The following is a 13804-nucleotide window of genomic DNA, read 5'->3' as shown; positions in this document are numbered from 1 at the left end:
GAGAGAGAGAGAGAGAGAGAGAGAGAGAGAGAGAGAGAGAGAGAGAACACTACAGGGAGACGGTGTTTCTCCGTAGCTGGTCTGGACTCCAAATCCCAGCAGGCAAGGTCCTGACCCCATCCCCAGGGAGGGGTCAGGACCACTCCCCAGGGTATTTAAGTGATCCCCCAAAAGAGGAACATGTGGTCTCCCTTTATTCCTCCCGGGGGAGTTTCTTTCCCAAGGCTTACTGGTTCCCCCTTGGGGCCACCCAAGAGCACAGATCTCCCATTAAACCTGGATATTTCTTAATTCGGCTTGTTTTGATTTGGCTTGATTGGGAATTTTTGCGTCTGCAGGGAGCTTATATAAAGAAATATTCCTAACAACCACCACCACCATCATTAGCATCATCACCATAATCAACAGTAGCAGCAACATCAGTATTTCCAATATCGTCTGCATCCCTACATCACCAGCATCAGTATCATCATCACCAGCAGCAGCAGCAGCGCCACCACCATTTTTAGCATCGCCACTATCATCACCAGTAGCATCAACAGCATTGCCATCATCAGCATCATTAGCATCAGCAGCATCAGCATCAGCATCATAGTCACCACCATCAGCATCTATCAAAATATAACCCCCGCTTTAACCAAGACATTAAAGAATCATTTTCCTTCTCTAGTCTGTGGAGTACAGATGGTAGAACAATTGAGCAATAGAATACTGAACACAAGGCCACCGGTGGGGAATCAGCTCTGTGTAAACCCTCGCTTAGTAATGCTGTGTCATTTACAAATCTGTGCCACTCTGAGTCAGCACTGTTCACTTCGGCACGATTATAGTAATCCTAGAGCAAATGTTAGCACCGTAATGTTGTTGCTTTGCAGAGTGATCATCTGAGAACCGTTCTCGGCTGCCACATCAGGACTGCAGCGTTTGTGCAGCTCCAAATGACTCCAGAGATAGAAAAGGCAGCATTTGCTCAGTCATCAAAGAGGGCAGCCTGCAATTAGATTATACATGCTGTCGTCAGGGGGCTGGCAGGCCTACTTTACAAGCTGGGGGACTGAGGATGACCTTTAACAGATGTAGGGTCTCAACAGGAAAACCCTGGAGCCTGGAGCAGATAATGAGCTATGTTTTGGAGCCAGCTGATTCGTGTTTTTGTTCCTGTTTCATAAGTACCAAGTGGAGGGCTTCCAAATGTCATTCTTTGGATCTCTTCAAAGAGTCAAAAGAGCCAGATTACTGGTATTTGGTGACCTCAGATGTCACCTGAACCCACATTGCATGCTTTTGTTAGTCCCTTGACCATTTTCTGAATATCTGCTTTTTTAACTTTTTTTGACCTGAGATTTTTATATCATACTTTATCTGGGTACACACACCTAACACAGGAATGGGTCAGAGAGAGAAATTCACCTACAGGTCGAGTCTACTTGTTATAATTAGCTGAATGTTTTCCCCTCCCACCCCAATCCTGCCCCTGCCAGCAAGCTAAAGAATGAACAAACTTGTTTATATGGAAGCCTGGCCTTTGATTATCGCTAAGTCTAAATTAAGAAGAATGGGTTCTCTATTGGATACAGATTTTATCTCTTGCGTATTTACCACCCACTGTGAGATTCAGGGAACAGACAACTTTAGCTCAGGTTTATCTTACATGGGTCTGCTGTACCCTCCAGGTGGCTAAGGAACATTTGTGTGTGCCTTCTTCCTCATCCTTCTCATAGCAAATGCTGGTGACCTTAAAGAAAACTTGGAAGCCATCTCTTCCTGAAGGCCAAGTGAGGCAGGGGTCTATTGAGAGATAGCATCGAACCAAAAGTCACAATATCCAGATCCTGGTTTTGTAAAGAACAGTTTGAAGAAGAGCGGCATTTATTCAATCATACCGCCATATCCAAGTGCCACAACCTTGGTGAGTTCACCACCGGAATGTATGAATCTGTGGCTGTGAGGGCTGGAGTGTAGGAGGGAGCATTGTCAGGACTGGCGGCCTGCAAGCTATGAGGACAGTTGCTCGAGGTGCCTCTCCTGGCCTTTTATGGTTTGCTGGTAATCTTTGGTTTGTAGAACAATCACCCAGTTTGTGTCTTCATTCATATGGCTTTCCTCCTGGATGTATGGTGGTCTGCTGGTCACTATGCCTTCGTCTTATGTGTCACATCTGCATTTCTTCTATTTCCAGGGAAATTCACACTCTGAGGTACAAGACAAAAGGTCTTCAATACATGAATTAAAAAAAAATCAATTAATTTTCTGTGTGAGGCATAGAGGTTAGAGAACAAACTAACGGGTCCCCTGTTTTAAACTCGGGTTGCGAGCCTTGGTAGCAAGCGCCTTCACAGACTGAGCCATTCTACCTGCCGTCAACATGAATTTTGTGGGGCTACATAACCCATCACAGAGTCCTTGGGGAAGTCTGTCTCAGCGTCCTTACCTGGAAACAAGACAGGAACCCTTAGAAGGCTAACGATGGGGGCCCGAGTTTATGTCCCTTAAGCAATGTTCTCCATTTTCATACACGTGGTTGCTGATGATAATTCCGTGCTGTTTAAATCTGGTCCTGAATGGTGCAGCCCACAGTCTGCCGCCAGCCTGCGGGAACAATCTGATACACAGCCTGTGGTCTCTGCATTCTCCCCCCCCCCCCATGTTTAAGTACACACACACACACACACACACACACAAGTGTATTCATGTGTTTAGGAAAGAGAGAAATATTAAAGTCTGTGGAACTTGCTATGAATATACTGGCTCATGATGGATCCAAAATTTTAAAAGTAAATAAACCTGTCCCTTTCTGCAGGGAACTTGTTTAATCTCTACAATGCCATTTCATGTTAAAACTTAGGAGGCAATGTCATTCTGTGAGCTCACGAAAGGTGAATGAGCCTAAATGACAAAGCATGAAGGCGACACAGTCTGCTGACAGCACAGGTAACTGTCCTGAACTTCCCAGATTAGTCTATTCATTTACTTCTCTATTGAATGGAACAACACTATGCCTGTATTAAGACACTGCACTACAGGACCATCCGCAAGCCGGCCAAGGGCCTGGAGACTGAAACACACAAAGATACACAGACAGAGACAAGGGCCATCCTTGATACAGGAATGCCCCCTTTATTGTTTCCGGGGGCAGCTTATATAGGGATCCTTAACTGATAGCCACGCCCCACCCAAACCCACCAGAAACCACTCCCCTGCTATCAGGAACTCCCGAGGGTCTTGTGCTCAGAGCAGCAGCAAGCATAACACGTTGTTTACAAGAAATTCAGGGTCTGGGGGTTCACAGCTCCCAACAATTGCAGACTGGGGACCCTAGCCAGGCTCTGAGTGCTAGGCATAGCTATCCCATTGAGGGATGTTCACCTCCAGTCCTTGGGTTTATTGTTTTACCTCAACCACACTTCTTTTTTTTTTTTTTTTTTAAATCGTTGTGAAAGCCAGCAGTCACACTTTTGTCACCAAGCCTTTGTTGGTAGCAAAAAAGGAAACCGCCTTTGAATTTGCTTCAGCTGTGTTTGGACTACGGGATGAAGCAGTCTAGAGAAGGGAGAACAGGCAAACAGTGATTAGAAGTTAGCCTTTGGCTGTAGTGGCCCAATCCTGTAACCCCAGTACTGGGGTAGCTGAGGCAGGATTGCGGTGAGTTCCAGGCCAGTCTGAAGTGCACAATGATACCCTGTTTTGAAATATAAAAACAGAAAGAAGGGAAAGAATAAAGGAGAGAAAGAAGGAAAGAGATAGAGAGAGCACACATACTATCCTGGAATTGAACACAATTTAAAGAGTAATATTTGCCAATAAAAAGTCAAAATGAAATGAGTTTTGATGTTTCGTTGGCTTTTTCTGGAATTCCCAGATACACAGTTGTTATGGTGAGAAGACAGGGGCACAGCTCCACACTGCTACCTTCACTGACTTAGGGACCTCGACTCAGGACGAACTGGGTTCGGTAGTTTGAATTCATGTTTCCCATAGTCTCAGGCATTTGAATCTTTGGTTCCCAGCTGGTGGTACTGTTTGGGGAGGCTTAGGGGGTATGGACTTGTTGGAGGAAGTGTGTCACTGGAGATGGACTTGGAGTCTCTAAAGATGCCAATTCTAGTTCGCTTCCAGCTTTGTGCTCGTGGCTCAAGATGTGAGCTCTTTGCTTGTTATTCCAACTCCATGCCTGCTGCTTCCTCATTGTGATGAACTCTACCCACCACAGAACTATAATCCAAATAACCCCCTCCTTCCATAAATTGCCTTGGTTATGATATTTTATTATAGCAATAGAAAAATAAGTAATTCACTGGGATTCATGGTCTTGACACTGAAAAAAAATTCATAATTAGCTGATTTATAATAAAACACAGTTAGAAACCTTTTAGATTTATTTTTATTATTTTTGATTTTGTGTGTGTCCACACTGTAAAATTTCTGAGACAACATAAGGAGACAGAAGACAGACAGAGACTAGGGTCTGACCTTCAGTAAAAAATGTCTGTGTTTATTAGCACGCACAGTGAAGGACAGCCTCTCTCTGGAGGAGACTGAGGGGTCTGCCAGGCGGAAGAACGTGACTTCAATCCTTCATAGGAGGGTTGAGGGGCTTGGGAGTGAGGAAGCTGGTGCAGCCATAGGGGGCTATGTGCAATTTCATACGCTCTCTTTTCTCGAATTATATGCTTCAAGACAGATTATTTTGGGAGACAAGCTATCTATGCAGATTTTCCTTTTGGGATGGCCAATAATGACTGATCAAGGTCATCTGTAATCTCACAGAATCCTATTTGGCTACTGAGGCACACTGTCACCCAGAAGTGCAGGTACCCACAGAGGCCGGAGGTGTTGGATCTCCAGACCTTTGTAAGACTTTTTAACTGCTGGGCCATCATTCTAGCCTCAGAATTGGAAGTTTTATTAAAGCTACATTAATATCTATTTTTACTTAACTTATGTGGGTGGTCTGCGTCCATGAGGACATGTGTACAGTGCCTACGAAGGCCAGAAGCAGGCATCCGATCTCCTGGAACCAAGCCTGGACCCTTTGTAAGAGCAGAGCCGCTGAGCAGCCTACCCAGCTCTCTGAAGATATTTTAATACAGGCTTTAACACAGCAGAGAGTAAGACCCAAGAGCACTTTCTTCAGGAGAGTGGCACAAAGTGAGATCTACTCAGGTGTGGGCACAGGCTGACCCAAGAGAGATTGAGCAACTCACTGTCTTGACACCAGTCCTGTAGATCCTTTGGTTGGCTCTCAGGTTACATCTCAAAAGGTTGCCAAGAAACTTTTCTTCCTTCTCTCTTTCTTTTGATAAGAGAGAGATATGTGAGGTGGCTGCAGAGATGCCTTGGATGGAATTATTCTCTGATAAAGGAAGACCAGAGCTACAGGAGCCACATAGGTGCTTAGAACACGGTTTTTTGTTTGTTTTTTTTTCCTGTAAGTGGGGTCTCTAGTGATGTTGATACATTAATATGAAGGTGCATTAGGGAAAAGCTATTTCCTTCTGTTGGAGAGAATGGATCTCTAGCTTGGGTGAAGACCAAACATCCCAACAGGGCCAGTCGATCACTAGCTAAGAGGCCAATGTTCAGGAAGGCAAATTCACCTTAAGCTATGCAAAACAGCCAGGAGGAGTATTTACCCTTTTAATGTGATAATAACCTTTTCTTCCACCAAATACAGTCTCTGCTATAGCCACCGAGGAACCACTCTGAGGTTCTGTTTGCCCTGCCCCCCCTTCTGAATCCTGACTCACAAAGAGGTCACTTTTTTCTTTTTCTTCTCTTTTGTCTCTTTCTTTTGGATGCTGGCTAGTGCCTTAGTATTTGTTTTGGTACTTTGGTCATTTTCAAAATCTCTGAAGCTCTCCTTCCAGAAATGAGAAGAGAAAGAACACCAACCCAAATCACGACCAAATTAATTGAAGCAAGAAATTAATTAGAGCAAGCCCCCTTTTCTATTATTTATGTACATAGGCTTCCTCCCTAAGGCAAGGTTCAAGAGGTCAGCAATGAAAGTGGGGAAAATAAAACCTTTACAGCTCAGGGATAGGAGGTTTCCAAATAGGGAATTTGTCAGGCAAATAGGTGGGGTTGTAAAAGCAGAGCATAGCTAACAAATTGGTCATAATAATCTCTTCAAACAAAGACGGGGTTGCAAGGTGGTCATAGTAAGGTAGCCATAACAAAGTAGTCATACTAACAGATGGTCATAAAAGTAGTTCCAAACAAAGGCATGATTGCTGTTTCCTGGAACAGAAAGTACAAAGCCATTTGTAGTTAAGGTTACAGGTGGTGCATAGCCCAATTCTTGAGAAACAGATTTAGTCATAAACAGGAATGAACCTAGTTTGTCTTTGCTACAAGACGGTGTTCAAGCCTAAGATGGAGGCAGACTGGTTCATCAGTGGCTGACCTCCATGTTATCTTAGCTCAGATGTCATAGCTTTCTCTTTTACTCTTTTCCATTTACCTCTTCCAGGTAGTTGCTGAGATTTACAGCTTGCCCACTTTGGGGTTTTCCTTTTAAACTATATAAAAAAAAATTGTCTGTAAGTTGTATCTATCTATCTATCTATCTATCTATCTATCTATCTATCTATCTATCTATCTATCTATCATCTATCTATCATCTATGTAGCCTGCCTTCCTTCCTTCCTTCCTTCCTTCCTTCCTTCCTTCCTTCCTTCCTTCCTTCCTTCCTTCCTTCCTTCTTCTGTTGCTTCTTCTTCTACTTCTTCTGCTTCTTCCTTCTCTTCCCTTTTCCTATCCTTCTTCTAAATTTGTTCTTAAACTTTATTAACAAGACTAAGGGCTCTTTATTTCTGTACCGATATCACACCTACCAACATGGTGAACATTCCTAAGACCTGCTGGACATTCTGTAAGAAATGTGGCAAGCACCAACCCCACAAAGTGACACAGTACAGGAAGGGCAAAGATTCTTTGTATGCCCAGGAAAAGCGGCGTTATGACAGGAAACAGAGTGGCTGTGGTAGGCAGACTAAGCCTATTTTCTGCAAAAAGGCTAAAACTACAAAGAAGATTGTGCTGAGACTGGGATGTGTGGAGCCCAACTGCAGATTTAAGAGGATGCTGGCTAGTAAGAGATGCAAGCACTTTGAAGTGGGAGGTGGTAAGAAGAGAAAGGGCCAAGTGATCCAATTCTAAGCTGATCTTGTTATGAAGACAATAAAATCATGAGCTTTCACTCAAAAAAAAAAAAAAGACTAAGGACTCCAGTTTTCCTGGTAATGTAGTACCCTAGATGGGATTCTACCAAAAAAAAAAAAAAAAAAGTGAGATCACTAGAAAAATCACAAGAGAAAGGTAATGGAAACTAACTTCTGAAAGAAAAACCCCACTTCTATTCATCTATTGTTGGGGGAGGCAACCCAACATATGTCTATGTAAAAAGATACTTATTTTAGGACTATGTATAACTGAGAACCCCCTTATAAACCCCTAAATGCCTAGTGGTAAGGAAATGGCTAAATAACAAGTTGTGGCCTATGCTATCAGTATGGTGCAGGCATGACAAAGGGATGATTTATATAATATAATACAGTATATTAATAATATATGATAATGTAATATAATGCAATATAATGATCTATCTATCTATCTATCTATCTATCTATCTATCTATCTATCTATCTATCTATCTATCTATCTATGGGATGGAGAGATGATTCAATGATTAAAAGCACTGGTACTCTTTCAGAGGACCCATCAATTCCCAGCCTCCACATAGTAACTCGTTATAACTTGTAACTCAAGTTTCTGTGGAGCTAATGCCCCCTTCTGGTACCTTTGCAGGTCACAGACCTATATGCAACCAAAACACCCATACCCATAACAATTAAATAAAAATTAAAAAATTAACTTTTGCATCACTTTTTTTTTTACTTTTCTAGCTATTTTCATCTGACTATTGTAGATAATCTATGAGGATAGTTGTGAACCTTTCCTTTCCATGAAAACAATCAAAATAATATTTTTGCTTACTTTCCTCCTCTTATGGAAGCTCTTATAGGTCAAGTTCAGCCTGAAATTTATACAGGATTAGGTAGTTAGGGAATTCTATGACCTGACAAATTAAAAAAAAAAAAACAACACTACTTCAAAGACAACCAATACAGGACTCCCAAGGTTTTTATAGTCTGTGGGTGCAATGTCAGTTTTTGGTACTCATACCTTTGGGGCATCCCCATTTCCCCATATGATGGCTGCATGGTGGGACTGAAAGCATAATCTATTACTTCAAAGATAAATTTAGAGAAGATTCAAAGCTTCCACTCTGCCACAGTGTCTCAGTTTCTTGGATTGCTTGCCCTGGGGAAACCGGTTGCATATTGGGATGAGCCTTGGAGAGACCCAGATAGCAAGAATCAAAGCTCCTGCTCACAGCCACATCCTTGAAAAAGCTGCAGCCCGGGTGCACAGTGTGACTTGGACCTCAGGAGAGACCCTGCACCAAATCTCCCAGAAAAGATGGCCCTAAAGTTTTGAAATAATGAGTTTGTTGTTTAACTTACTAACAAGTATCTTGGAAAATGAGAAAGGTGGATGGATGTAGCTGAAGGCTTTTCTGTGTCCCACCCAGTCCCACATCCATTTTCAATTATTTGTAACTGGAGGTTTTTCTCCCACCCACCAGTTCTCAGATAATTACTCTGAGGTTTAAGATTAATTATAAATGGTTGGTCGATGGCTCAGGCTTATTACTAGCTAGCTCTTACATAAAAATAAACCCATATCTATTAATCTGTCAGCATGATAAAAAATTAGTATAACTTCCAAGAGAATCTTATTATCAAGTAATGATTTACTAAATTATTCCCACTGTACAATATTATCCCTGATATTAATATTACAAGGCATTAGAGTGGTGATTTTATCTGAAATGTATATTTTCCATCCTTTCCTTCCAAACCTTCCAGACCAGCAAATTTTAGGTGTAGAGTTTACAAACAAGACACAGTTTTCTCTATTTCAATTCAATTAGTGTATTTAAATGGCACAGTAACATACATTACCATTCCACAAGTGAGGAAAGGAGGCATAGAGAGAAAATGCTGGACCAAAGCAAGAGAGAAACTTAGCAGGGCAAAGTCCAAATTCTGTATCCCTATGCCTAATGGCATCAAAGGGCTTATTGGATGGCTCTTTCTATCTCTCACTTCTTCCAACGCTGCTGACTGTAATGTAGTTCTCCCTCTTGGGCTGGTTCAATGCCCTGTCTGCAGCTCTCTTAGTAGGGAGCCCACGACTCTGGCATCTCTAATATCTTGTAGTATCCAATGCAGTCCAGGCTTCACTGTTACAGCTTCATGCAATGGCCATTCTTGGCCTCCACTCAGGGACTCCCATGTCACATGCCTGGCCTCAGCAGCTTGCTTTAACTGCAGAGGAAGATTCCAAAATCCCTTTACACTGTATTTTTCTTGATAAAGCAAAGTTACCAAATTCTGCTTCCTGCTGGGACTGGAACCTGGCCAAATACTTGAATTACATTGCATAAACTTTCTGCTGTTGTTCAGGCCAGAGGGATTGCATACCATAGGTTGCAGGATTAGCTTGGTGGAGTCTTGCCCTGAGCGTACCATGCTCATTATTCCATTCAGTATCAGGCTTTTCATCTTTGCATCTCCTTCAGCACAGGACTTGGCTCCAATGTTACATCTTCTGATGCTCTTTTTCACACTCAGTACTGGGTAGTATTGAAACCTCTGCTAATAACATTCATCCAAAACTCTTCCATTTCACTTTCAGCAGCTTTCTAGTGCACTTCAATACATTTTCCTCTCAGAGCTGAGCACGACAGTGACCGTTTATAAAGCAGCTTTCTCTCAGCAGGTGGAGATAGGAGGAGCCAGCTCTGGATATACCCTTCGAATAAAAATTTCATTCTTATATAAAAATAATTTGAGGGCAGAACTTTAAAATGGGATTTGTTTTGCCTTATAATTTGAATATTGTACCCAACTGTTCTGACTCCAGTGGTCCCTAATAGAAATCCATGAATTTGCAGAGGAGATAAACCCCCCCCTTCCCTAAGATTTTTTACTTCATCTCAAGAATTGTTACAAACCAAAGGAATAGTAAAAATACATAGGAATACACTTACATTAAGGAATGCAATGGCTAAAAACTAGCTCTGTTTCAAACTGAGTTTCAAACTAAGTTATTTTGTAAAAAGGAACTCTCTGGGACTCAGCAGAAATTTATTCTTAATCTGAGGATTGTTAACCTCAGGATGCCTAGACCGCAACCCTAAGGTCAGCCCCACCAGCAGTTGAGTCTTGACAGCAACCTAAAGAGGAGACTCATCTCAGAACCACGTGGCCAATCTCCCAGAATTGTCTGCCCCTTCCTCTTATTGTGTAATTGTTATCCTAAAATATCAACCTGACACTAATTCTGCTTCTGTAATCTCACTTATCCTTGCTTGCTCTAAAAAACAAGAACAGGATAATTTCTCACACAGCAAAAATACCCCAGGAGTTGAGACAATTGAGGTTTGTGCCTTTAAAAACTCCAGCGTCTTCCCTGTTTGCAGCTGTTCTATTGTTTGTTGTCAGAACAGTTCCCAGTTGTCACAACATCCCCATAAATATTAACTTTTTTATTTTTAACTTGAAGTTTTGTCTGGTGGGGTCTTTTCCTGGTGGTCTTGAACTCTGAAACAAAGATATATGAGAGCACTTACGAGAAAATGAAACACCGAGTATAACTTTTGCATGCTGAACTGGCCTGCATCAGTTATGAAGATGAGATCATCCTTACTGTGCTAGCCCAGTTTCTTTTGTTAGCAAAATGGACAAATCAGATGGCTTGCTTTCTAGAATTTTTTTTTTTTTTTTTAATTTTCGAGACAGGGTTTCTCCATAGCTTTTGGTTCCTGTCCTGGAACTAGCTCTTCTAGACCAGGCTGGCCTCGAACTCACAGAGATCCGCCTGCCTCTGCCTCCCGAGTGCTGGGATTAAAGGCGTGCGCCACCACCGCCCGGCTAGTCAAAACTTTTAAAATGTCCATTCCTGGATTTCAAAAAATAAAGACAACTGGGCTCAACAGGTGAAAAGCACTTGCTCTTGCAGAGGTTCTGAGTTTGGTTTGTAGTACGTTCATGCCAGCTTCCAATGGCCAGTAGCTTTAGTAAGGATCCAACCCCATATTCTGGCCTCTAGCTACTGAATGTTCATAGTGACATACCACAGATGCAAAGACCCATAAAATTCTTTTTAAAAAGTTGATAGGCCCTGTCCTCCTATTAAAAGTAACAGCAATAACTCAGAATTCTAAACGTGTCTCACTTCTTTGACCAACATTCTAGCTCACTTGTGACCTTTTTCTCGTAACGGTGACGCAGTACTGACACTTTTCTAAGGAACCTTGGTAGAGTCTGGTCATTCTCAACTAGTCAAGCTAGGAGGGAGCTGGATTAGTGGCCTTTCAATTCAGTGTCATCAGTATAGCTTCCCACTACCCTAGCCGGGTCCTAACTGTCCCAGGGAAGGTCTTCCACTGTCATGGTCTGGTCTGGCTGCCCCGGATTATACCTGCTCAAGAGGAAAATCACTCATGCACAGCTTTTCCTGAAAATGAAGGTGGCTCTGAAAAGAGCCGTTTGTTTTAAGCTATTTCAAGTGCAATCACTTGTTCTGGACCTTGTGGTGGCTCTCGGTCTTCTTGGGCAGCAGCACCGCCTGGATGTTGGGCAGGACGCCGCCCTGCGCGATCGTCACGCGGCCCAGCAGCTTGTTGAGCTCCTCGTCGTTGCGGATGGCCAGCTGCAGGTGGCGCGGGATGATGCGCGTCTTCTTGTTGTCGCGGGCCGCGTTGCCAGCCAGCTCCAGGATCTCGGCCGTCAGGTACTCCAGCACGGCCGCCAGGTACACTGGTGTGCCAGCCCCGATACGCTCTGAATAGTTCCCTTGGCGAAGAAGCCTATGAACGCGGCCCACGGGAAACTGCAGGCCGGCCCTGAAAGAACGGGACTTGGCCTTCGCACGAGCCTTGCCGCCCTGCTTCGCACGTCCAGACATCGTCTTCGAAAAGCTTGAAGAAAGGGGTAACCAAGCTAGTGCTTCCACGCCTATTTATAGTCTGATGGAAGGTCATACTCGCTACCTGATTGGCTGATTGATTCTGGACTAGCCAATCAGGAAGCAGTACTTTAATTCCCCTTATTTGCATGCACAGAGCACTTATTAGCCAATCAGATATCGTGTATCCTTACGTCAGTTGAGATCCACGCCTATAAATGCCTCTTCTCTACTTCAGCCAAGTGTGTTTTCTCTCTGAGCCCTTGGGGTGTGAAAGGTTCCTTCCACCATGCCGGAGGTGGCAGCCAAGGGCACTAGCATTTCCAAGAAAGGCTTTAAGAAAGCGGTCACGAAGACTCAGAAGAAGGAGGGCCGGAAGCGTAAGAAGTGCCGTAAAGAGAGCTACTCCATCTACATCTATAAGGTGCTGAAGCAGGTCCACCCCGACACTGGCATCTCTTCGAAGGCCATGGGCATCATGAATTCCTTTGTGACAGACATCTTCGAGCGCATCGCGGTCGAGGCGTTGCGCCTGGAGGATTACAACAAGCGCTCGACCATCACGTCCCGGGAGATCCAGACGGCCGTGCGCCTGCTGCTGCCCGGGGAGCTGGCCAAGCACGCCGTGTCCGAGGGCACCAAGGCCGTCACCAAGTACACCAGCGCCAAGTAAACTTTCCAAGTGACTGTTAACACCACCAAAGGCTCTTTTCAGAGCCACCCACTTCTTCGAGCAAGAGAGCTTTGCTTACTGGCTGGTCCTCGCCCTGTGCTTGGGCACGTGGGAACCTGGCCCAGGCTGCGGTGAAGGGAGTCTCACTGGCCATCGCAACAGCTTTTCAAATGCGGTTTTGTTTTCAGAGGAGGAACACATAATCCCAAAGTAATTTGAGACCCGAAGCTGAAGGCTTTCTGGTCTGATGTCTTCTGTCTAGTGAGGGTTCTAGGATTTAGTTTTGCTGGAAACACAGCAACTGTAGGTAGGAGCTGCCTGGTAGCCTCAAATGCTTCATAGTGGACTATGTTAGGTGGGGTTAACTGACAAACGGCAATAACAGAAATTCGTGTCCTGCCAAGATGGCCACATCGGGCTATGCCTTTGTTGGTTGGTACCATCTCTAGTCAGAGTCTTAACTGCCCCAGCTTTCAGATCCTTGCCTACTGTAGACCACTCTTAATATTACCCACGGATAGTGAGGACTATTTAGGGAAAAAGCCAGAAAAGGCTTCTCTCTTCAAACCTGACATAGATTTTACATCATATACAGTCTGTCTGCAGTAAGAGGAAATGTTAACGGAGTAGTCTGGGCTAATACTATCTCTGAACAGTACCAGCAAGTGTAGAAAGATTCAAATAGGAACCTTCAAATGGGAGAGATTTCATACTCAAATCATTACTGGTCTGCTCCACAATGCAGGATGACCTCATTTCAATATTGTTAAAACTACATCCTCAAACATTGTTTCTAGGCATGGTCAAACTTAAAGGGTGAGGCATGAGCATTCCGTCTGTAAAATAGTTTACCATGGCACTTCACATCTTAAACCTGACCCTTAGGCTTTAGTGTCACATAAAATACTCAGAGCACATGAATCAGGAGTATTTTATAAATTACTTTTATAAAATATTTTATATTTATATATTACTTTTATAGTATTTTATAAATTTTTTTGTCATATAAATTAACCTGCCCCAAATTTTCTGTGCCATTTCTTTGAGAAATTATTAAGACAACTTTTTCTTTTTTTTTTTTTTTTGGTTTTT

The 13804-nt window shown here is 43.3% G+C and overlaps 3 protein-coding genes across 3 annotated transcripts; 2 read left to right on the top strand and 1 right to left on the bottom strand.

The window, feature by feature from the left end:
• The first annotated feature begins 6840 nt into the window (after positions 1-6840).
• Positions 6841-7161, top strand: LOC101981196 (60S ribosomal protein L36a-like). The gene has a single exon (XM_005354963.2). It carries the CDS (start codon positions 6841-6843, stop codon positions 7159-7161), a length of 321 nt encoding a protein of 106 aa, XP_005355020.1.
• Positions 7162-11646: 4485 nt separating this feature from the next.
• LOC101980905 (histone H2A type 4) lies at positions 11647-12054 on the bottom strand. Its single transcript, XM_005354962.2, has one exon. It carries the CDS (start codon positions 12037-12039, stop codon positions 11647-11649), a length of 393 nt encoding a protein of 130 aa, XP_005355019.1. The 5' UTR covers positions 12040-12054.
• Positions 12055-12328: 274 nt separating this feature from the next.
• LOC101980632 (histone H2B type 1-A) lies at positions 12329-12712 on the top strand. The gene has a single exon (XM_005354961.3). The coding sequence runs from the start codon at positions 12329-12331 to the stop codon at positions 12710-12712; it is 384 nt and encodes a 127-aa protein (XP_005355018.1).
• The last annotated feature ends 1092 nt before the right edge of the window (positions 12713-13804 follow it).

This window comes from Microtus ochrogaster, chromosome 16, assembly GCF_000317375.1.
Source record: "Microtus ochrogaster isolate Prairie Vole_2 chromosome 16, MicOch1.0, whole genome shotgun sequence".
Classification (NCBI taxonomy): Eukaryota; Metazoa; Chordata; class Mammalia; order Rodentia; family Cricetidae; genus Microtus; species Microtus ochrogaster.
The sequence above is the reverse complement of the archived record's forward strand: the minus strand, read 5'-3'. Positions and strand labels throughout refer to the sequence as shown.